At 37.7% G+C, this 26,696-nt stretch overlaps 1 protein-coding gene across 1 annotated transcript in view; it reads right to left on the bottom strand.

Moving 5' to 3' along the window:
* LOC123563971 (isovaleryl-CoA dehydrogenase, mitochondrial-like) overlaps positions 1–26,696 on the bottom strand; it is a 133,284-nt gene that overhangs the window by 95,600 nt on the left and 10,988 nt on the right. The window contains 2 exon segments of the mRNA XM_053536639.1: positions 11,622–11,673; positions 17,803–17,892. Coding sequence (XP_053392614.1) covers positions 11,622–11,673; positions 17,803–17,892 — 142 coding nt within the window.

Here is a 26,696-nt window from a genome sequence, read left to right as displayed (position 1 = left end):
TTTACAAGCTTACTTAGAATTCACTAAAGACTTGAGACAATCATCACAATTGTTTATAAGTTACCAAAGACCTTATCAAGCAGTGACTAAGGCTACACTTGCACGATGGATTAAAACTGTACTGAGAAATGCAGGTATAGATATGTCTCTATTTAAACCCCATAGTATTCGTGCTGCATCTTGCAGCAAAGCTGCAAAGGGCACTCCTATTGAAACTGTGTTAAAAACTGCGGGGTGGTCAAAGGACTGCACATTCAGAAAATATTATAACAGACCTGTGACAAATGATTCAGCATTCAGTAAAACAGTTTTAGACAGTGGAAGATCTTAATTAATCTAGATGAAACGTATCGCAGCCATCAGAACATGTATTATTATTAGCTGAAACTGTTGGATCTTTATAAATCTGGGTGGAACTTCACATAATATTATATCAAAAAATATTATTATTGTCACATGTATGTATTCTGTGTGCTCATGCAATTGTTTATGTAGTTGATACTGTAGCTAAATGTTGTTTACTGTAGAATTAAAAATGTTAATTTAGTTGAAATTATAGTTACATTTTACATTTCGCTAGTTGATAGAAGAATTTACTATTTGCATGGACTCTAAAATCTCATATAATTACGACTGGCCACTTAGCATAATAGAATTGAAAGATTAAACGAGACTTACCTGTTGAAGTTTGATCTTAATTCTGTTATGCTAAGTGGCAGGAATTATATGCCCACCCAAGCCCTCCCATACAATGGGACTTTTCCATGCAAATAGCATTACTCTAAAGTCTGAGGGCTTATCAGGCCGTGGTCACGTGTTCATCTCATATAATTCCTGCCACTTAGCATAACAGAATTAAGATCAAACTTCAACAGGTAAGTCTCGTTTAATCTTTCAATTATAATAAATAATACATGGATTGCCTGTAACGTATATAAGTGGGTTCTATGTCAACAGTTTTTGCAATACCCGAAAGAACTGTATCAGTGAAGAATGTATATTTGGTTCCTACTCGAAAGAGCACTGTATCGTTGAAGAACGTATATATCTTGTCGTAAAATACGTTAAATCTTGCGTCCGGTTTTAAGCCTGCAAAAAAGGCACCCGTCTCATAACGCTGCAGGCAATCGCTGTAAAGATTGGCCCGGTTTTGAGGCAAGGAATGTTTTACCCGTTTCAATACACTACAGGCAATCGCTGTAAAAATTGGCCAGGTGCGCAAAGGATAAAGGTATGTTATAAGACCTGTGTATTTCAAATTTTCTCAAAACGTCAAAGTTTATCGGCAGTTAATAAAAGCTTGTCTTCAAAGGAGTTTATTTGTTTCTATCAAAATGGATTATGAAATCTGATTCAATTATTTATATTAACGCTTCAGTTTCTTACGCTAGTTTTATATTGTTGTCATCATCCTACAAATGCTACGAAATATTTATCATTTAATCCTTGACAGAAAACTATGTAAGTATTTGAATTCATGTGTGTATAAATTCATTCGTCGTCCACAAACTTCAAGTTTGCCACACTGCAATGGCACAGTCTTGTAATTATTCATACCTGCTATTGTTGTTTTAGAGTAATTGGACAAACGCTATTCATACAAGGCAGTCTGAAAGACAGCTAAATCCCCCGCCACTGCTATGGATAGTGAAAGGGTAAAACCTTTGATTTTAGCTGTGACCTTGACCTTGAACTGACATGGCTGACTCATGAATTCTGCACAACATCTTGATGAGGTGATCATTTGACCAAAGTTTCATGAAAATCCTTCAAGGGGTTTAGGAGATACAGCGCTGAAACCTTTGACCTTCAGTTGTGACCTTGACCTTGAGTTGACATGGCTGACTCATGAGTTCTTGATGAGGTGATCATTTGACCCAAGTTTGATGAAAATCCTTCAAGGGGTTAAGGAGATACAGAGTGGACACCAAATGGAAGGCTCAAACCTTCGACCCTTAGTTGTGACCGTGACCTTGAGCTGGCATGGTTGACTCATAATTTCTGCACATCATTCTGATGAGGTTATCATTTGACCCAAGTTTTATAAAATTCCTTCAAGGGGTTTAGGAGATATAGAGCGGACACGAAATGGAAGGCTCAAACCTTTGACCTTCAGTTGTGACCTTGATCTTGAGCCGACATGGCTGACTCATAAGTTCTGCACATCGCCTTGATGAGGTGATCATTTGACCCAAGTTTGATGAAAATCCTTCAAGGGGTTTAGGAGATATAGAGCGGACACAAAATGGAAGGTTCAAACCTTTGACCCTAAGTTGTGACCTTGACCTTGAGCCGGCATGACTGGCTCATGGTTCTGCACATCGTCTTGATGAGGTGATCATTTGACCCAAGTTTTATAAAATTCCTTCAAGGGGTTTAAGAGATATCGAGCGGACACAAAATGGAAGGCTCAAACTTTTGACCTTGAGTTGTGACCTTGACCTTGAGCCGGCATGGCTGACTCATGGGTTCTGCACATCGTCTTGATGAGGTGATCATTTGACCCAAGTTTTATAAAATTCCTTCAAGGGGTTTAGGAGATATAGAGCGGACACAAAATGGCAGGCTCAAACCTTTGACCTTGAGTTGTGACCTTGACCTTGAACCGACAAGGCTGACTCATGGGTTCTGCACATCTTCTTGATGAGGTGATCATTTGACCCAAGTTTCATGAAAATCCTTCAAGGGGTTTAGGAGATATGGACCGGACACGATTTTGTTACGGACGGAAGGACGGACGCAGACCATTCCTATAATCCCTCTGCCACGGCGGGGGATTAAAAAGGCTTCAAACTTCTTTTATTTTCATCGACCCTTTGATACTCTTTCACACTTAACCTAACCATACAATTATCAGTTGGACTGTCATATTGTTTTTGTCATAAACGGGCCACTTAACCATAGTGTCAATTAACTGTCACATTTTTTTTATCAAGGTCATAAACAGGCCACTTTTACTGACAGGCTAAACAACATTTGGTGCCCAACGTGGGGCCGTGGCATGCTTGCTTGGTCAGTCTTATGACGCATGCAATATTATGTACCTTCAGAGTTCGAGGACGAATTTCCAATTTTAATGGGGGTGTATGTCATGGTACGGACTTGGTCACGTAAGGGTAGATATGTGTCAGGCAGCCGGTTAGCTCAGTCGGTAGAGCACTCGCCCTGTAAGCGAGGGGTCCCGGGTTCGAGCCCCGGACGGACTGCACATTTTTCTCACCCTGTGACATTTCGAATCCCGGTCCAGGCACTGGAAATTTCTGAGATGCTCTCGAGTGTCTCCCACCTAAGAGGCCTGTAGTGGTTCTTCCCAGGAATGAAGGCTTCGCGTGTATCGGTGCTACACACCGGGCATGTTAAAGAACCAGACTGTCTATTCACAAAGAGCTAGGCTAACTTAGCTGGACAGGCCTGTATCTAAAATGATTTCTCTCCACCTGTTCTGGGGGCTTTATCTCATTCTGTCCCTCTCTGTCTGTACTAGTAGAGGATGAATTTCGCGCCCTGTGTGGCTGCGTTTGCTATATGTAAAACGCCTTTGAACGCTTTTATCATGAAAAGGGCGCTATATAAATCTGGTATGATAATAATAATATGACAGGGACACGTGCGATGCTGGCGATTTCTGAAAAAAAAAATATTTAAAAAAAAATTCTTAAATTAAAAATGTGCGAATTAAAGCCCACGTGAAACTGTCTTTTTTGCAGTTTGCGCAAAATTTCATGCCAGCGAAATTAAATGATTTCACAGTAAATGATGCAAGAATTATTTAGAAAATTACACAATCCTTGAGGAAAATATTTGTTAAACAACTTGCCAAGCTGAATTAATTGATAAAAATGATCCTGTTTGGCGTAAAAAAACAACAACAATACTTGTTTGATGACACTTGGAAACCAAGAAAAAGGCTGTTATTCTCTGATTTCTAGGAAAGATAAAACATCAAATTTCCCCGACACAAATTTTCTACGTTCACAGAAGCTTAACTGCTTATCTATGAGCATGGCCAATAAATGTTGGCCTCCCTCGTTCCCCATCAGCTAACCCTTACCACATTTCGTTATAATGATATCTACAACAGTAGAAGTTTTCTAATTACTGTGTGTGTTTAATTTTCCATTTTTAATTGTGAAGCTATTTTGCCAAATATGTCCTAATATCTACCCTAAGGATTTAACTTTCAGTTTATTGGCATTTTTTCCACCTCTCTTAATCTTTCAGATTTTCTCTATAGGCCTCGACACTAACAGTGTCCCCGGATCCTGAGGATCACAAATTCTAGCAAGGGACACCCATTATTCAAAGCTAGGTGTTCCTCCAGGGTACCTATTTTCAATAACAACAATTTAATATCCACATCAGATACCGAGTTACATTCAAAGATTTCTTAATTCTAACAGAATATTCAACCAAAAAAGTACGAACCCAATGTTGCTTTCATCTCAAAAAACTGCTAAATCTTAAATCATATTTATTTCTTTGCTTGCTTCAATTTAAATTCTGCAACAACCTATATCAGCTGTTACAAAACAAAGGATATAGACTGTTAATTTGAAACAAGAAAAGAAATAAATAATTATGATTTAAGATTTAGCAGTTTTGGTTAAGTACAAGTTCATCCTTTCAAACTTGAGGGATCCCTTGTATTGGTGAGAGAAACCAAATTCTACAGGTAGGGGGCTCTCAGTGTAAAAAGTTAGTGCCAAGGCCTGCAGTCTAGTAGCTTTACTCTGAAGTATTACATTTTAAAACTAGAGTTGTCACAGGAGTGATGAATTATACCCCCACAATATGGCCTTGCCACAGAACTATGTCAATGTCAAAGACGAACTTGCTTGACCTTTGACTTACTAACCACAAAATCAACAGAGGTCATCTGCTAGTCATTGTCAACCTCCCTATGAAGTTTCATGATCCTCCGCCCAAGCGTTCTCAAGTTATTGTCCCCAAAAGGTTTAAATGACCTTTGACCTTTGGAACTCAAAATAAATACGGCTCATCTGCTTGACATGACCAACCTCCAGATTAAGTTTCCTGATCCTAGTCCCAAGTATTCTCAAGTTATTGTCCGAAAACTGTTTAAATGTTCCAGGTCACTATGACCTTGACCTGTGACCTACTGACCTCAAAATCATTAGGGGTCATCTGCTAGTCATAACCAACCTCCCTATCAATTTTCATGATCCTAGGCCCAAGCATTCTTAAGTTATCATCCGGAAACCCTTATAACTGTTCCAAGTCACTGTGACCTTGACCTTTGACCTACTGATGTCAAAGTAAAACTTGACCTGTATTTCATGATGTTACACCTGTGTACCAAAATTTATGATCCTAGGCCCAAGCGTCCTCAAGTTATCATCCGGAAACCATTTAACTGTTCCGAGTCACTGTGACCTTGACCTTTGACCTACAGACCTCAAAGTCGAACTTGACCTGCATTTCATGATGTTACACCTGTGTACCCAAATTTATGATCCTAGGCCCAAGCGTTCTCAAGTTATCATCCGCAAACCATTTAACTGTTCCGAGTCCATGTGACCTTGACCTTTGACCTACAGACCTCAAAGTCGAACTTGACCTGCATTTCATGATGTTACACCTGTGCAACAAAATTTATGATCCTAGGCCCAAGCGTTCTCAAGTTATCATCCGGAACCGTTTAACTGTTCAGGGTCACTGTGACCTTGACCTTTGACCTACTGATCCCAAATTCGAACTTGACCTGTATTTTCTGATGTTACATCTGTGTACCAAAAATTTTTAAGTTGGTCAAGCCTTTCTTGAGTTATCATCCGGAAACCATGCAAAACCAACAGACAGACAGACCGGCCAACCGACCGCCAAGCTCACTCCTATTTACACCCCCCAAACTTCGTTTTGTGGGGGTATAACTAAAATGCTAACATGGCATGCTATTAAAATGGTCTTTTATCAAAAACCTCCACTAATAGCAATTCAAATTTATTCCACCCTGAACTTCCATAAACAGTGATCACCTTTGCTTTGGAAACTAATTCTTATCTTTAAAACAAGAGGGCCATGATGGCCCTATATCGCTCACCTGTTAACATTGCACTTGCAGACAAAAAGGTCCTCAGAAAAAATATCTAAGTCCAAAGGACAGGAACAACAAAGGAAGAAATTTAACCAAAAAGAAAAAAAAATTCTTACAAGGTACAGATATGTCAAAATACACCTAAAAATTGGCATCCATGTTGTACCACAGAAAAGTGGTCTCAGTTTTTCCCTACAGCCAATAATAAAAAAGTTACTAAAAATAAGCTATTTATAGTAACGTAAAAGGGAAGTAATTAAACAAGAGGACCATGATGGTCCTGAATCGCTCACCTCTTCCCACATGACCCAGTTTTGAGTATGACGTTGTTTTTTCTATTATTTGACATAGTGACCTAGTTTTTGAGCTCGTGTGACCCAGTTTTGAACTTAACCTAGATATTATCAAGATAAAAATTCTGACCAATTTTCATGAAGATCCACTGAAAAATATGGTCTCTAGAGAGGTCATAAGATTTTTCTATTATTTGACCTATTCATCTAGTTTTCGAAGGTACGTGACCCTGTTATGAACTTTACCTAGATATCATCAAGGTGAACATTCTCACTAATTTTCATGAAGATCTCATGAAAAATATGGCCTCTAGAGAGGTCACAAGGTTTTTCTATTTTTAGACCTACTGGCCTAGTTTTTGACCCAGTTTCGAAACTGACCTAGATATCATCAAGGTGAACATTCAGATCAATTTTCATGAAGATCCACTGAAAAATATGGCCTCTAGATGGGTCAAAAGGTTTTAATAATTTTAGACCTCATGACCTAGTTTTTGACCACAGTTGACCCAGTTTCAAACTTGACCTAGATATCATCAAGATGCACATTCAGACCAACTTTCATACAGATCCCATGAAAAGTATGGCCTCTAGAGAGGTCACAAGGTTTTTTTATTATTTGACCTACTGACCTAGTTTTTTAAGGCACGTGACCCAGTTTCAAATTTGACCTAGATATCATCAAGGTGTACATTCTGACCAATTTTTATGGAGATCCATTCATAAGTATGGCCTCTAGAGAGGTCACAAGGTTTTTCTATTTTTAGACCTACTGACCTAGTTTTTGACCGCAGTTGACCCTATTTCGAACTTGACCTAGATATCATCAAGATGAACATTCAGACCAATTTTTTATACAGATCCCATGAAAAATATGGCCTTTAGAGAGGTCACAAGGTTTTTCTATTATTTGACCTACTGACCTAGTTTTTGAAGGCACGTGACCCACTTTCGAACTTGATCTAGATATCATCAAGATGAACATTCAGACCAACTTTCATACAGATCCCATGAAAAATATGGCCTCTAGAGAGGTCACAAGGTTTTTCTATTATTTGACCTACTGACCTAGTTTTTGAAGGCACGTGACCCACTTTCGAACTTGATCTAGATATCATCAAGATGAACATTCAGAACAACTTTCATACAGATCCCATGAAAAATATGGCCTCTAGAGAGGTCACAAGGTTTTTCTATTATTTGACCTACTGACCTAGTTTTTGAAGGCACGTGACCCAGTTTCGAACTTGACCTAGATATCATCAAGCGAACATTCTGACCAATTTTCATGAAGATCTCATGAAATATATGGCCTCTAGAGAGGTCACAAGGTTTTTCTATTTTTAGACCTACTGACCTAGTTTTGACCGCACATGACCGAGTTTCGAACTTGACCTAGATATCATCAAGATGAACATTCAGACCAACTTTCATACAGATCCCATGAAAAATATGGCCTTTAGAGAGGTCACAAGGTTTTTCTATTATTTGACCTACTGACCTAGTTTTAGATGGCACGTGACCCAGTTTCAAACTTGACCTAGATATCATCAAGGTGAACGTTCTGACCAATTTTCATGAAGATCTTGTGAAATATATGACCTCTAGAGAGGTCACAAGGTTTTTCTATTATTAGACCTACTGACCTAGATTTTGATGGCACGTGACCCAGTTTCGAACTTGACCTAGATATCATCAAGATGAACATTCTGACCAATTTTCATGAAATATATGGCCTCTAGAGAGGTCACAAGGTTTTTCTATTTTTAGACTTACTGACCTAGTTTTTGACAGCACGTGACCCAGTTTCGAACTTGACCTAGATATCATCAAGATGAACATTCTGACCAACTTTCATAAAGATCCAATGAAAAATGTGACCTCTAGAGTGGTCACAAGCAAAAGTTTACGGACGCATGCACGGACGAACGACGGACACCGCGCGATCACAAAAGCTCACCTTGTCACTTTGTGACAGGTGAGCTAAAGAAAATTATTGTAAGTGAACAAAAGAAGGATCTGGCTAATAAATCTGTTGACATAAATGAAATTTCAGATCAGTATCTTCATTAGTTACGGAGATATATCCATTTTAATTTGAAATAAAGGGAGGTAATTTGACATAAAATCAGTCCATAGTTATCTACCCTGATTGGCTCAGTCCAAATAATGACAATAATGAAATTTCAAATAAGTCCAATAAGTACTTACTGATATAAATCCATTTTGATTACTATCAGGGGAGGTAATCAGATATAAAATAACTCTGGAACCTACGATTGGATCTGATTTGTCATGGAATCCAAGATTTATTGTTGTTGAAGATATTTTGGATGTTTGTATCAAATAAAACCATAAATGAAGTATCTATATGGCTGCAAAAGCCAAAATAGCCAATTCTGGACCTTTAAAGGGCCATAACTCTGGAACCCATGCTGGAATCTGGCCAGTTCAAGAAAGGAACCAAGATCTTGCGGTAATACAAGTTGTGTGCAAGTTTGGTTGAAATCAAATCATAAATGAAGCTGCTATTGTGCAGACAAGGTCAAAATAGCTAATTTTGGCCCTTTCAGGAGCCATAACTCTGGAACCCATTAAGGGATCTGGCCGGTTTAAAAAAGGAAACAAGATCTTATGGTGACACAAGTTTTGTGCAAGTTTGATTAAATTCAAATCATAAATGAAGCTGCTATTGTGCAGACAAGGTCAAAATAGCTAATTCTGGCCCTTTCAGGGGCCATCACTCTGGAACCCATAATAGAATCTGGCCAGTTCAAGAAAGGAAACGAGATCTTATGTTGATACAAGTTGTGTTCCAGTTTGGTAAAAATCAAAGCATAAACTAGAAAATGCTTTTGTAAAAAAGCGCATGTCTCCCCAAATGCAAAGTCCTATAGGCAAGAAGTCAATAGGGGTCAGGAGCGAAAGTCAAAGAGACACTGATGGTTGGCTGCAATAGGGATCATCTACTTGGCATGTCCAGTCATCCCGCTAGATTTCAACACTCTTGGCCTAGTGGTTCTCAAGTCACTGTTCAGGCTCCTGTGACCTTGACCTTTGATCAAGTGACCTCAAAATAAATAGGGGTCATCTACTCTGCATGTCCAATCATCCTATTAAGTTTCAACATTGTAGGTCAAGTGGTTCTCAAGTTATTTCCAAAAAATGATTTTACATGAACAGGCCACTGTGACCTTGACCTTTAATTGACTGACTCCAAAATCAATAGGGGTCATCTACTCTGCATGTTCAATCATCCTATGAAGTTTCAACATTCTGGGTCAAGTGGTTCTCAAGTTATTGATCGGAACTGGTTATCAATGTTCAGGCCCCTGTGACCTTGACCTTTAACAGAGTGACCCCAAAAACAATAGTGGTCATTTACTCTGTATGAACAATCATCCTATGAACTTTCAACATTCTGGGTCGAGAGGTTCTCAAGTTATTGACTGAAAATGGTTTTCCATGTTCAGGCCCCTGTGGCCTTGACCTTTAACAGAGTGACCCCAAAATCGTTAGGGGTCATCTACTCTGCATGATCAATCATCCTATGAAGTTTCATCATTCTGGGTCAAGTGGTTCTCAAGTTACTGACCGGAAATGGTTTTCAATGTTCAGGCCCCTGTGGCCTTGACCTTTCACAGAGTGACCCCAAAATGTTAGGGGTCATCTACTCTGCATGACCAATCATCCTATTAAGTTTCAACATTCTGGGTCAAGTGGTTCTCAAGTTACTGACCGGAAATGGTTTTCAATGTTCAGGCCCCTGTGACCTTGACCTTTAATGGAGTGACCCCAAAATCGATAGGGGTCATCTACTTTGCATGTACAATCATCCTATGAAGTTTCAACATTCTGGGTGAAGTGGTTCTCCAGTTATTGATCGGAAATGGTTTTCCATGTTCAGGCCCCTGTGACCTTGACCTTTGATGGAGTGACCCCAAAATAAATAGGGGTCATCTACTCTTCATGATCAATCATCCTATGAAGTTTCAACATTCTGGGTCAAGTGGTTCTCCAGTTATTGATCGGAAATGGTTTTCAATGTTCAGGCCCCTGTGACCTTGACCTTTGACGGAGTGACCCCAAAATCAATAGGGGTCATCTACTCTTCATGACCAATCATCCTATGAAGTTTCAACATTCTGGGTCAAGTGGTTCTCTAGTTATTGATCGGAAATGGTTTTCAATGTTCAGGCCCCTGTGACCTTGACCTTTGATGGAGTGACCCCAAAATCAATAGGGGTCATCTACTCTTCATGTCCAATCATCCTATGAAGTTTCAACATTCTGGGTCAAGTGGTTCTCTAGTTATTGATCGGAAATGGTTTTCAATGTTCAGGCCCCTGTGACCTTGACCTTTGACGGAGTGACCCCAAAATCAATAGGGGTCATCTACTCTTCATGACCAATCATCCTATTAAGTTTCAACATTCTGGTGACCCCAAAATCAATAGGGGTCATCTACTCTTCATGACCAATCATCCTATGAAGTTTCAACATTCTGGGTCAAGTGGTTCTCTAGTTATTGATCGGAAATGGTTTTCAATGTTCAGGCCCCTGTGACCTTGACCTTTGACAGAGTGACCCCAAAAACAATAGGGGTCGTCTACTCCAGCAGCCCTACAACCCTATAAAGTTTGAAGGTTCTAGGTCAAATGGTTCTCCAGTTATTGCTCGGAAATGAAGTGTGACATAGGGATGGACGGACAGGGCAAAAACAATATGTCTCCTATAAAGCTGCTATTGTGCAGACAAGGTCAAAATAGCTAATTTTGGCCCTTTCAGGGGCCATAACTCTGGAACCCATAATGGGATCTGGCCAGTTCAAGAAAGGAACTGTGATCTTATGATGATACAAGTTGTGTGCAAGTTTGGTTAAAATAAAATCATAAATGAAACCACTATCGTGCAGACAAGAAATTGTTGGACGCACGGATGGACGGACTGACGACGGACGAAGGGTGATCACAAAAGCTCACGTTGTCACTATGTGACAGGTGAACTAAAAAGGATCCTTTGGAAGCAAAGAATGCAACCAAGAAGAATAACAGCAGACTCGGTTTGATTAAGTCTGTTCATATTCTAGATTAGTGTCTAAGAAATCAAGAAATTTAACAAAACAACTAACTGAAATGCTATGTACATTGTTTTTTCGCACAAAACTGGCTGGTTCATAACTCACATGAATTAGTAAAGCCATAAAGGTGAGTTATTCTCTAGAATCTGACAATTTGTAAATGAGATGATAATGTAGAAACATTTAGAAATACCTGGGGCTGTGATGCCATGCAGACCAAGTTCACCACATTTCTTCCAGAATTCCTGAAGGAAATAAGAGTTATGCATTTACTTTTTCTATAAACAAAATGAAAAAATAAACATCGTTTAATGACTTGATATGGAATTTGTCCATTTTTAGTAAGGTAGTCTTGCTCAATCAGAAGTATAAGAACTGATCTGAGAGGCTGAAATGTAAAACATGAATGTTCTGAGTGGCTATAGTATAAAACATGAATGGTCTGAGTGGCGGAAGTGTACAACATGAATGTTCTGAGTGGCTGAAGAGTAAAACATGAATTGTTCTGAGTGGCTGAAGTGTAAAACATGAATGTTCTGAGTGGCTGAAGTATAAAACATGAATATTCTGAGTGGCTGAAATGTAAAACATGAATTGTTCTGAGTGGCCAAAGAGAAAACATGAATGTTCAGATTGGCTAAGTGTAAACATGAATGTTCTGAGTGGCCGAAGTAAAAACATGAATGTTCTGAGTGGCTGAAGTGTAAACATGAATGTTCTGAGTGGCTGAAGAAAAAAACATTAACTCTTCTGAGTGGCTGAAGTGTAAAACATGAATGTTCTGGGTGGCTGAAGAGTAAAACATGAATGTTCTGAGTGGCTGAAGAGAAAATGAACTCTTCTGAGTGGCTGAAAAGAGAAACATGAACTGTTCAGAGTGGCTGAAGAGTAAAACATAAACTGTTCAGAGTGGCTGAAGTGTAAAACATGAATGTTCTGAGTGGCTGAAGAAAAAAACATTTACTCTTCTGAGTGGCTGAAAAGTAAAACATGAACAGTTCAGAGTGGCTGAAGAGTAAAACATGAACTGTTCAGAGTTGCTGAAAAGTAAAACATGAACTGTTCAGAGTGGCTGAAAAGTAAAACATGAACTGTTCAGAGTGGCTGAAGAGTAAAACATGAACTGTTCAGAGTGGCTGAAAAGTAAAACATGAACTGTTCAGAGTGGCTGAAGTGTAAAGCATGAACATTCTGAGTGGCTGAAGAAAAAAACATGAACTGTTCAAAGTGGCTGAAGTGTAAAGCATGAATGTTCTGAGTGGCTGAAGAGAAAATGAACTCTTCTGGGTGGCTGAAAAGTAAAACATGAACTGTTCAGAGTGGCTGAAGTGTAAAACATTAACTGTTCTGAGTGGCAGAACTGTTAAACATGGACTACAAGAGGCACAAATGGGCCTAAGTCGCTCACCTAAAGGGGACCTTAAAGGGAAAGGCAATGTTGTTCATAAGTTAATTCTGCCTGCTAGGATTTTTCAAATCATTTAAAGAGGTTAAAGAATTTTCAAAATCTGCTTAACAATGAGAAAGGTATAAGCATGTAAAAGTTTTATTAAAATGGTGGCCATTTTGTTTCCATGGCAACAAAAAACAAAATGACAGATTTAGTAATTTTCTAGATACATATTTGAACTTTTTACTTATCTCTGTAAATTAATTTCTCACCTTTTCACAGCTACAGTGGAAACCCCCTAAACCGGACAAGCTTGGGACCGACTAAAAATTCCGGTTTTCAGAGGATTCCGGATTGGGAAAAAATATCCTTGATTTGAACTGTAGGAGATGTTTATATATCTGTTAATGTTTTCTGCTTATCATACAGGTGTTTCCTTTGGTACACTATGAATGACAGTTTGTTTTCTGTATATGCAAGGGAACATAAACTTATTTGGTTAATCTCTTTTAATCATTCTTTTATTAACAATTTTCCGACAATCACATGCTGAATTGAAAAAGAAATGTTTCATAATTTATTGAGTAATTGAGCGTGGCCTTTTTGTACACTTTTTTTTTTAATTATCACCTTTGCATGTTTAATTTGACTGTTCGTGTTTAAAAATTCGGGTCCTACAGGAATGTCCAACTTTCGGTGGATTCCGGTTTTAGGAAATCCGGTTTGGGGCGTTTTGGCTGTATACTGAAATATTTTGATTTGGGTTTTACGGCGCACCAACACAGTACAGGTTATATGGCGCCATTCAGGACTACAAATTTTGATTTCACATCTCATTTACATCGAAATAAAAACATGAGGTATGGATAATTTGCATATCAGCTGGAATCACAGAGTTACAGCAAAACCAAGTGTTAAGACCCTATTAGTCGCCTCTTACGACCATGCATGGGTATGAAAGAAATTACCATGTTTTACATCTTACACTCAATAAACATATGAAGTTAATTAATTCAAAAGGTTATTTGCTAAATAAAGAATTCAGCAGTGTGTAAATGATGTCATAAACACACTAAGATGGCTGCCTCTATGACCAGCCATTTTCTTAAATTTCAAACTGCCATATCTTTTTCAATAGTGATCCGATTTTATCTTTTTTCAGTGTTATGAAAGGCTTGAGGTTGGCTTTCATATAAAATTAACTTATTGTCAGGTATTCCTTGCCCTTTAACCATCTGACCCTTAAAGGGGCCAAGCACACCAAATTAAACTAGAAGATGCTTTTGTAAAAAAGCGCTTGTCTCCCCCAATGCAAAGTCGTATAGGCAAGAAGTCAATAGGGGTCAGGAGCGAAAGTCAAAGAGACACTGATGGTTGGCTGCAATAGGGATCATCTACTTGACATGTCCTAGCATCCCGCTAAGTTTCAAAATTCTTGGCCTAGTGGTTCTCAAGTTACTGTTCAGGCTCCTGTGACCATGACCTTTGATCAAGTGACCCCAAAATCAATAGGGGTCATATACTCTGTATGTCAAATCATCCTATTAACTCCTTGGGGCTGAAATGCGACTAAAGGCGCTATATTTTCTACCCCTGTAGCGTCGATATCCGACTATATGCGCATTATCAGGACTCCCCAGGACGGGGATTGACGAGTATAGTCGCGGCACCGAGATCATGCTCATTGCGTCACGTACTTGTTAATTTTTGATAATCCTGATAAAAGCAAAATTATTTTGCATACCGGCTATTATGTCTTAGATGTTATAGGTATTAATTATGCTAATAATTAGTTTCCTTGTTAAAATACATGTTTGTAAATATGCGGTAAAGGAAATAAAAATGACGAACTCCGCTGTGTTTCGTTCATACTGTATTTCAAAAGATTAAAATAATGTTGGCTGTTGGAGATTTTTCTAACATTGAAGAAAATATTCATCATCATGCAGAATTTGACGTATCATTTCCATCTGATGATGATTCCAACGATGAAATTTCATTATCAGAGAAATGACTGGTCGGGAAATGTTATGTTTTAGAAGACTGAAATATTCGTGCACTTACATTGCATTAAATACAAATGGATAAAAATAATACAACAAAACATGTTTCATGAAAATGTGTGTAAATAAATGCTTTTTGCAAATTTAATAATTCTTCAAAGATGGGTGTAAATATTACAACTTAACTGTCTCAGTGTCTGTCACACAAGGTTTGTGTACATCAAAATAAACCATGGATATTCACTCAAAAATGGGTGTTAATTTTGAGTAATGCTGATGTAATTACTCTGTGTTAATAATGTATTTTTATTTATTGGAATTTAATGTGCTTTCATGTAAAAAAAGTAATAAAACTGGAAATGTTCAAATATTTATTAAATGCAGTAGGTGTGTAAAAATGGTGAATGTTTCGAAGTGAAATTATTATTCTATTTGGATATAAGTTACAGACAAAAGTGGAAAAATGTTCAAACTTGGAAGATTTTATAAGTATAGTTGTTAATAATATTTCCATGCATGATTTCAATTGACTGCCTGCGAGTGTGATTATGATAAAATCAGATAATGTTCATCGACGTCAGGTGGTAATTCTTATCTCGCCGCAGCATGTATATCACGATATCGGCCTCAGGGAGTTAAGTTTCAACATTTTAGGTCAAGTCATTCTCAAGTTACTGTCTGGAATTGATTTTACATGACCAGGCCCCTTTTGGCTGTCGCTGTCTCCGTCACATCCAAACTTATTCTCCATATTTCCAGTCAGGGAACTGTTTTAAGTTATGTAACCTATTTCAGTTACCTTTTCAAGCATTTTATAACCTGTATTAGTATTAGTTACAAAATATAGTTAACTCAGGTAAGTTATTCAAAAAAGCCTTTTTGTTCTTCTCACAAAGTGACCTTTAAAGTGAAATTAGTAGCAAACTGTGGTTAATCAAATTCTCTTTTAGTCTGAGCATGACCTGAAAAGCATAATGGGATATTAAGAGTTTTATAGCTTTAAAACTTTTGCGTAAAACTTTATCAGCCTTGCGTAAAAGATTTTACTGCATAGTTGGAAAGATAAAAGGTCAAGGATTCAGGAAATAATTGCATTAGTCTCATTCAAAATGAGTCATTGGCACAGGAGGGCTTTATAATATTTTATGATAACTGAAACAAGTTATGAAAGTTTAAGCAATAACTCAAATGGATTATAAACTGCGATAACTTGAAACAGTTACACCCCTGACTGATTTCTGTTGGGAAATCACCAATGAAATCTGTTGAGAACGCCTGGTACATGTACAAAGTATTTGTAATGATTACATCTCTAATAATGAATTTGTGTTGACATTAAAGCATAAACTTACCTCGCTGACATTTTATGAATGTATATTTTGTGTTTTGTTTCTGCAATTTAGTGTCATCGGCAGTCTGCTGTTATTGAAATCGGTGTCAGGTCAGATATCTCCTTGCACCTGTCATATCATATTTTCGAAGATTTAAGTCTCTTATTTAAAAATATGAATTGATTTCAACCCATTTGAAGTCTCTACATGAATATTAATGTTTAATTTATTAAAGCAAGTAAGTCTGACCAGTCTATTATGACTTTTTTATTTATTTTTTAATGTCTTCGATTTCCTAACACGAAAATGCAGATACCGGTAAGGCTTAGAGGGATGACAATTATAAAATATCAGATCATAAAATAAGTCATCCAGATAAGCCAAATGAGTAAGGCTACAGACCAGGTTTGATGAAGATTCACTGAGTGGTTCATGAGAAGTATTCATTAAAAGGTATTTTTACTTTTAGCCCTAGCAACCCCTAAAAGGGGCCAACTGCCCTCATTTGAACAATCTGAGAGAGGACCTTATAATGATCCTACATACCAAGTCTAATGAAAATTCATCAAGCTATTTATCAGAAGAAGTTGTTTCAAGGTATTTCTAGTTTTAGCTTTAACAGCCCCAACTGAATTTTTTGGTAAATGGCCTTAAACTCATGCTACAAATCAAGTTTGATGAAGATCGATCTAGCGGTCCATGAGAAGAAGTCTTTTGAAGGCATTTCTATTTTCAATTCCAGTGGCCCCTAAAAGGGGCCAAGTGCCCCCGTTTGAATAAATTTGGAGAGGACCTTATATTGATGCTACAGACCAAGTTTGATGAAGATCTTTCCAGCGGTTCATGAGAAGAACTTGTTTAAAAATATTTCTAATAATGGCTGTAGCGGCCCCTAAAAGGGGCCAAGTGCCCCCATTTGAACATATTGGGAAGAGGACCTTATAATGATGCTACAGATCAAGTTGATGAAAAGCCATCAAGCAGTTCATGCAAAGTCTTTTAAAGGTATTTCTAACTCTGGCTATAGCCGCCCCTTAAAGGGGCCAAGTGCAAACATGAGAAAGGACCTGATAATGACACAGACCAGTTTGATGAAAATCCTTCAAGCAGTTCATGACACGAAGTTGTTTAAAGGTATTTCTAATTTTGGCTCTAGCATCCCCTAAAAGGGCCCCCATTTGATCAAACTTAGGACCTTATAATGATGCTACAGACAAGTTTAATGAAGATCCATCAAGAGGTTCATGACTTTTTTCTATTTTTAGCTCTGGCGGCAGAGAAAAGGGGCCACGGTGAAGCATTTGAATAAACTTGATAGAGGCCTATGCCTAGATGCTACTGACCAAGTTTGGTGTAATTCTGACCAGCAGTTTCAGAGGAGATGATGTTGACACAGGAAGATGGACGCCACAGTATCCACCTATACAAATAGCTCGCCCTGAACAAAGTTCAGGCGAGTTAAATTTTTTTTAGGGCTAATCATTTTGTTCAACTGTTATAAAACTTGTTTTACCATTGCCTTAACTTATGAACAAGTACACAATGATGATATACCCAAGTATTACATACAAAACTGGCAAGACTTAAATTTAGCTCTTCCTTTTTTTTTTGAAAGTAAGAGTAAGTATAGGTGAATGTAATGACTCTTACCCTGATTTCTGGAAATGAATTTGTCTTATCAATTTCATCTGCTTTTGGTGCCAACTCTTTCTGTGCAAACTGGAAAACTGCTTCTCGTAGCTGTAAGATAAAATATATTGTCTAATTGTTGTTTTCAGTCTCTTTATCCAATCAAATTTCACTGTTTCAGCTAGAGCAGTGATTGTAACTTTCGTAATGTTTTTCTGCTCTACCTGACCTCTAGAATGGATATGCTTTTATAACAAACTGATCAGGAGTTTCTTGTTCAATTCTACTTTGGATCTTGATACAGATTATGTCAGGTGTATGTAAAAAATTGTCAAATAATCAGTACTATGGTATCTGATAAGTAGGGCAAAACTTCAGAAAGCTCAACTTAATGTTTCATATGTACAGGGTTCTCACAATTTTAAGCTGCAGTCCTGGGACTCCAAAAGCTGAAAAAGTTGCAGTCTTTAATAACTAGACTGATGGAAAGACTTAAGCATTTTGTCAAAACTTTGGCCTCTATTGTACAGACTTAGTGATCACAATATTTCACTTAAACAATGCTCAATTGAGGTAAAAAGGTAAAGACAGAATAGGTGAAATGTAATTCTTTATTAATTATTAACAACATAGCATTAAAACATTTCATCTTTCCTGGAATACAAGACTAAAATGGTGATGCATACAGTGTATCATTTTAAGATATGTATGTGTATCTTATAATATTAAATTTACTCGAAGATTCATAATTAAGACTAATTATCACTTTTTTCTAATTAATTCTGCCAAGTAATTAGTATGTGAGAAAACAATCGAAGTTACTTCAAACATCTTTACAATCGCAAATTGTCACCTATGCAAACATGCTGACAATCACATGTAATGGCTGGCTATACGCGACTCGATGACAAGTGGGTGACCACACTGGTTATAGCTTTCGCAGAAGCGGTGGTTCCAACGCCGTGCGTTGGAGGATTCGTCGCAGAAGCGGTGGATAAATATGGCAGGCTGACTATATTATGTTAAGTTTTCTAATGAGTTTTCCCATATTTTTTCACATTTGAATGAAAACAACCAGTGAGACAGGAGCCCACATGTGTACTCTTCCAGCCACAAACACTTGTTCAGTGCAATTTATTGTCATTAATGTATACTATTCTGTACAGTTTGACGAGGGACTGTCGTTTTTGTAGAATTTCCATCACAAATGGTAAAATCTTGTATAAAGCGGCCCATGGGCATGTTTATATCAAATCGTAAGTATGACACTGTCAAGCCAGAACTATTTCTTAGTAATCGGTGAATTTTCATTGCGGGCATATAAAATAATCGACCAAAAATGATTTCAACGCAGTAGGTACAATTGCAACGCATCACTGTGTATCTTGTTTCTTTAATGTTCGTTATGGACTTCTAACTTGACAAAACAGCACTTTTCCTGGGATTTTGATTGGGATATGTCCATGAAATCACTTTGACATTAGACAGCAATAGAAACTGAATGTTTAGTAATAATATACTATTGATTTGCACTTCTATTCTGATGAATACATACACGAAAGGTAAGCTTAATGTTCTGAACAATAATATACTGCCAAGAAATAACACTAGGTTCTTTCGTACCAAATACACTTTAATTATGATTGTTTATATGAATGCATGAAATCACTTGCCCCTCATCAATGTGGGTTCGAGCCTCACACAGGGCAGTGAATTCTTCATGTGAGGAAGCCATCGAGCTGGCTTACGGAAGGTCGGTGGTTCTTACCCAGGTGCCCTCTCATGATGAAATAATGCACGGAGGGGCACCTGGGGTCTTCCTCCACCATTTAAGCTGGAAAGTCGCCATATGACCATCATGTGTTGGTGCGACATTAAATCAAAACAAGAGGACCAAGTGGTCCTGAATCGCTCACCTGTCCCCACATGAACCAGTTTTGAACTGAGTATGACGTCGTTTTTTCTATTATTTGACATAGTGATCTAGTTTTTGAGCTCATGTGACCCAGTTTTGAACTTGACCTAGATATCATCAAGATAAAAATTCTGACCAATTTTCATGAAGATCCATTGAAAAATATGGCCTCTAGAGAGGTCACAAGGTTTTTCTATTATCTGACCTAATGACCTAGTTTTTGAAGGCACGTGACCCAGTTTTGAACTAGACCTAGATATCATCCAGGTGAACATTCTGACAAACTTTCATAAAGATCCCATGAAAAATGTGACCTCTAGAGTGGTCACAAGCAAAAGTTTACGGACTGAGGCCATCCTTAAAAAATTGTTTGTTTGCAGTAACGCGACCCAGAATTTTTAGTGCGAGTAGGTAGGTAGGGATTTTTTTTTTTTTTCGTTTTTTTTTTTGTATACTAATTGTACAACACCTGCATTTTCTTTTGTAACCCTCTGGTTTATACACCTTCTGGGTACTAACACTTCTCTGTAGAATGCTAACTTGATTGTAACATATCTGCAAGGGTGGTAGTTTTCACAAAGTATGAATACTAATATTACTAGTAATATTACCTTTTTAATAACAGTAAAAACAACAGATAGCCTGACACCAGTTACAAACAGAGCTTATTATCTCCATATGAACTTAAAAATTTAAGATTATCAATAATTAAACAAAAATAAATTGGCCAGACCTTTTGAATGTCTTTGCACTGGCTAGGGTAATAAAAAACATTACATTCCTTATGGATTCAGCATTGAAGTACATAGCAAAATCTTCGTATTTTAATACCCTGTAGACCGAGTCTGATTACTAGCACCGCACTCCTTCAAAGCCTATGTATCATGTAATTTTTAAGACAATTACTTAATTGCTTTACATTGTTTTACTCAGGGCTTAAGCTATGTTAATATTTTAGGGAGAAGTCATTTCTTCCTCAGCTAAGATTATGGAGAAGTGGAGAGATTTAGGGAGAGGTGGAGTGATTTTAGGGAAACGCGAAAGATTTTTAATAGCGCCATGACATGCAAGTTGAAAATGGAACTAAATATACTTATCAATGTAAACCTAATTTCTTATCCTTGTGATCTATGTGATTAAACTGCCAATTAAAGTTTTTTTCACTCTTGCAATGATTGCCTTAACCAAGAAAAGCCTAATCTGAATATGAATACAATTAAAAAAAGCTAGGTTTAATTCCATATCAGCAAAAATAAAATCAAGCTTCCAGTACTAATGCACTCAAAGTCAAAACACAAAACCCATAAAAGCATTTCACAGTCACTTCTTGAATTAAATACATGTCAATAGCAGTGACATCACTATGACATCACACATAATACACGTCTTCTTTGATCCGCTACTGTCAGCACACATTAAAAGAAACAGTTGTCAAACAGATTAAACCCAGTTTCTGATGGCAGGTGTCAAAAATTTGCATGAATTTCAGTTACATTATTTAAGTCACAGAAAGTTTCAGTAATAATAACTATGTTTCTAAAGTCTGGGTTTTGAAAAATAGGAAAAAGTGGACCCATGGAAATTTAATTTCACGCAAATAGGAAAATCTAGAAACGTAAACATTATGGATTTCTTTCGCTGGTTTTAGTCATTGCATTGAAAGGATGTTTAACTGTATAAATAAATTTTCAGGTAGAAATTTTGTTTGTCTAATAATTTTGACGTTTATTGTGCTCTTTCCAAGTGAGTTGTGCAGTGTCACTGCAGTTTTTATCCTCGGGGCAGATTAAAAAGATTATGCAACGACAAAAGATCGAAACTAAAATTATTATTTGTTTGCAAAATTGTTTGAGAAATTATGACAGAATGATATCCAGAATTTTTCTATCCCAGATGTTTTACGTACGAGAAAAATCATTATTTTACAAATCTAAACTCGGTTAAATACGTCTGCAGTATTGCACAGATAACACTATGTACCACGATTTGTCCATGTGTAATTTTCTAAACAACTTTTTGCATGAATTTTTGTAGTATATCAGGAAATCGGCAGGGCGTTCGGTAGACCCGAGGTTCTGGGTTTTCACTCGCACTTATCGACAAAAACTCGTATTTGACCCGCACAAAAACATTTCCCGTGCGTCGGCTTGACCCGAGGAAATTTTCTTTTATGCGTCACGAGTTCGAAAGAACTGCCCCTTGTCAATCAAAATCCCGGTGAATTCGAATATTGTTCGCCGCCATAAGCGGATGTATGGCAGTAGGCGGAGCTTGGTATATTAATCAGCTTCTGGCAGATGTCAATCATGCCACGCGCCGACTGACACGTGGGCTTCTCGCGGTTTGTATTTGGTACAATAATGTCCGTCATTGCCAAAGGTATCTATTGATCAATGTGTAAAAGTTAATTGATAAACAATGCATAGAAGAGCAGCCTATTATCGTATTTGTGTCACTTGTTAATTAGCGGTATACAGAAAGCGTAACATTCACACATTTTGTTTCTTATCGGCCATATCGATCATTCATGTAGTTGAACCTCAACGAACACTGTCTAGGAAAACTTATACAAATACAAATAGTTACCCAAAAGAAATAACGAAACAGGAAAGAATAAAAACATGGCACCGATAAAAAAAAAAATTCCGAGTTTTGGGTTAAAAAATTGTTTGAGTCGCGGCGATTTTCGTGAGTCGGTCGCGTTACCGCAAACAAACAATTTTTTAAGGATGGCCTGACGCATGGACAACGGACACCCCGCGATCACAAAAGCTCACCTTGTCACTTTGTGACAGGTGAGCTAAAAAAAGAAAAAAAAAAAAAAAAATGAACAACGCATGAAAGATTTCTTCATTTTCTCTGCGTCCGTGGTCCGTCATCCTTTTGTCCGTCTGTTAACGATTTCTCGTTATTGCATCTCCTCAGAAACTACTGGGGGGATTTTGACCAAACTTTGTCAGAATGATGTATTTGTACCCTAGTTGTGTCCCCCTGAAAATCAGACAGGTTCAACAATTTTTGAGTGAGTTATGGCCCTGTTTATTTTTATCATTAACATAGACTTATATAGGGAAAATCTTCTTGTCCAAAACCACAGGGCCTAGGGCTTTGATATTTGGTATGTAGCGTCATCAAGCGGTCCTCTACCAAGATTGTCCAAATTATTTCCCTAGGGTCAAATATGGCCCCGCCCCTGGGGTCACATGGTTTATATAGACTTATATCAGGCCTTTCTAAAGTTTGAAGTAGTCAGTGATGAAAGAAAAGTAGCCAGAGGAACCTGAGCCGGGGGTCCTCCCCCTGAAAATTTCAAAATTTAAGGTTTAATATGTTGCAATCTGGTGTATTTTTGGGTGTTTTTTCTTTGCTTTGTCTACCTATATTTCTTTATACAAAAAAGACATTAGAAACATAACTCCTCTTAAAAATGTATTTGTTACATCATAAAACAAGAGGACCATGATGGTCCTGAATCGCTCACCTGTCTCCACATGAGCCAATTTTCATGAAGATCCATTGAAAAATATGGTTTCTAGAGAGGTCACAAGGTTTTTCTATTATTTGACCTACTGACCTAGTTTTTGAAGGCACATGACCCAGTTCTGAATTTGACCTAGATATTATCAAGGTGAACATTCTGACCAATTTTCATGAAGATCTCATGAAGAGTATGGCCTCTAGAGAGGTCACAAGGTTTTTCTATTTTTATACCTACTGACCTAGTTTTGATCACACGTGACCCAGTTTAAAATTGTATCTAGATATCATCAAGGTGAACATTCAGACAAATTTTCATGAAGATCCATTGAAAAATATGGCCTCTAGAGTGGTCAAAAGGTTTTTCTATTTTTAGACCTACTGACACAGTTTTTGACCGCAGTTGACCCAGTTTTCGAACTTGACCTAGATATCATCAAGATGAATATTCAGACCAACTTTCATACAGATCCCATAAAAAATATGGCCTCTAGAGAGGTCACAAGGTTTTTGCATTATTTGACCTACTGACCTAATTTTTGAGGGCACGTGACCCAGTTTCGAACTTGACCTAGATATCATCAAGATGTACATTCTGACCAATTTTCATGAAGATCCATTGAAAAGTATGACCTCTAGAGAGGTCACAATGTTTTTCTATTTTTAGACCTACTGACCTAGTTTTTGACCGCACATGACCCTGTTTTGAACTTGATCTAGATATCACCAAGATGAACATTCAGACCAACTTTCATATAGATCCCATGAAAAATATGGCCTTTAGAGAGGTCACAACGTTTTTCTATTATTTGACCTACTGACCTAGTTTTTGAAGGCACGTGACCCACTTTCAAACTTGACCTAGATATCATCAAGATGAACATTCAGACCAACTTTCATACAGATCCCATAAAAAATATGGCCTCTAGAGAGGTCACAAGGTTTTTCTATTATTTGACCTACTGACCTAGTTTTTGATGGCACGTGACCCACTTTCAAACTTGACCTAGATATCATCAAGATGAACATTCAGAACAACTTTCATACAGATCCCATAAAAAATATGGCCTCTAGAGAGGTCATAAGGTTTTTCTATTATTTGACCTACTGACCTAGTTTTTGAGGCATGTGACCCACTTTTGAACTTGACCTAGATATCATCAAGGTGAACATTCTGACCAATTTTCATGAAGATCTCATGAAATATATGGCCTCTAGAGAGGTCACAAGGTTTTTCTATTTTTAGACCTACTGACCTAGTTTTTGACCGCACGTGACCCAGTTCTGAACTTGACCTAGATATCATCAAGATGAACATTCAGACCAACTTTCATACAGATTCCATGAAAAATATGGCCTCTAGAGTGGTCACAAGGTTTTTCTATTATTTGACCTACTGACCTAGTTTTTGATGGCACGTGACCCAGTTTCGAACTTGACCTAGATATCATCAAGGTGAACGTTCTGACCAATTTTCATGAAGATCTTTGAAATATATGGCCTCTAGAGAGGTCACAAGGTTTTTCTATTTTTAGACCTACTGACCTAGTTTTTGATGGCACGTGACCCAGTTTCGAACTTGACCTAGATATCATCAAGGTGAACATTCTGACCAACTTTCATAAGGATCCCATGAAAAATGTGACCTCTAGAGTGGTCACAAGCAAAAGTTTACGGACTGACGCATGGACGGACGGACGGACAACGGACACCCTGCGATCACAAAAGCTCACCTTGTTACTTTGTGGCTCACCTTGTTACTTTGTGACAGGTGAGCTAAAAAAAAATGAACAACGCATGAAAAATTTCTTCATTTTCTCTGCGTCCGTGGTCGGACATCCTTTTGTCCGTCTGTTAACGATTTCTCGTTATCGCATCTCCTCAGAAACTACTGGGGGGATTTTGACCAAACTTTGTCAGAATGATGTATTGGTACCCTAGTTGTGTCCCCTTGAAAATCAGACAGGTTCAACAATTTTTGAGTGAGTTATGGCCCTGTTTATTTTTATCATTAACATAGACTTATATAGGGAAAATCTTCTTGTCCAAAACCACAGGGCCTAGGGCTTTGATATTTGGTATGTAGCGTCATCAAGCGGTCCTCTACCAAGATTGTCCAAATTATTTCCCTAGGGTCAAATATGGCCCGCCCCTGGGGTCACATGGTTTATATAGACTTATATCAGGCCTTTCTAAAGTTTGAAGTAGTCAGTGATGAAAGAAAAGGAGCCAGAGGAACCTGAGCAGGGGGTCCTCCCCCTGAAAATTTTGAAATTGAAGGTTTAATATGTTGCAATCTGGTGTATTTTGGGGTGTTTTTTCTTTGCTTTGTCTACCTATATTTCTTTATACAAACAAGAGGACCATGATGGTCCTGAATCGCTCACCTGTCCCCACATGACCCAGTTTTGAACTGAGTATAACGTCGTTTTTTTCTATTATTTGACATAGTGACCTAGTATTTGAGCTCATGTGACCCAGTTCTGAACTTGACCTAGATATCGAGATAAAAATTCTGACCAAGTTTCATGAAGATCCATTGAAAAATATGGCCTCTAGAGAGGTCACAAGGTTTTTGTATTATCTGACCTAATGACCTAGTTTTTGAAGGCACTTGACCCAGTTTCGAACTTGAACTAGATACCATCAAGGTGAACATTCTCACCAATTTTCATGAAGATCTCATGAAAAGTATGGCCTCAAGAGAGGTCACAAGGTTTTTCTATTTTTAGACCTAATGACCTAGTTTTTGACCACACGTCATCCACTTTTGAACATGACCAAGATATCATCAAGGTGAACATTCTGACTAATTTTCATGAAGATCCATGGAAAAATATGGCCTCTAGAGAGGTCACATGGTTTTTCTATTTTTAGACCTAATGACCTAGTTTTGGACCGCACGTGACCCAGTTTCAAATTTGACCTAGATATCATCAAGGTGAACATTCTGACTAATTTTCATGAACATCCATTGAAAAATATGGCCTCTAGAGAGGTCACAAAGTTTTTCTATTTTTAGACCTACTGACCTAGTTTTTGACCGCATATGACCCTCTTTCGAACATGGCCTAGATATCATCAAGATGAACATTCTGACCAATTTTCATGAAGATCCATAGAAAAATATGGCCTCTAGGGAGGTCACAAGGTTTTTCTATTTTTAGACCTACTGACCTAGTTTTGGACAGCACGTGACCCAGTTTCGAACCTGACCTAGATATCATCAAGATGAACACTCAGACCAACTTTCATAAAGATCCCATGAAAAATATGGCCTCTAGAGAGGTCACAAGGTTTTTCTATTATTTGACCTACTGACCTAGTTTTTGATGGCACGTGACCCAGTTTCAAACTTGACCTAGATATCATCAAGGTAAACATTCTGACTTATTTTCATTAAGATCCATTGAAAAATATGGCCTCTAGAGAGGTCACAAGGTTTTTCTATTTTTAGACCTACTGACCTAGTTTTTGATCGCAGTTGACCCAGTTTCGAACTTGACCTAGATATCATCAAGAT

The sequence above is a fragment of the Mercenaria mercenaria genome, chromosome 2 (assembly GCF_021730395.1).
Source record: "Mercenaria mercenaria strain notata chromosome 2, MADL_Memer_1, whole genome shotgun sequence".
In the NCBI taxonomy this organism is placed as follows: Eukaryota; Metazoa; Mollusca; class Bivalvia; order Venerida; family Veneridae; genus Mercenaria; species Mercenaria mercenaria.
The sequence above is the reverse complement of the archived record's forward strand: the minus strand, read 5'-3'. Positions and strand labels throughout refer to the sequence as shown.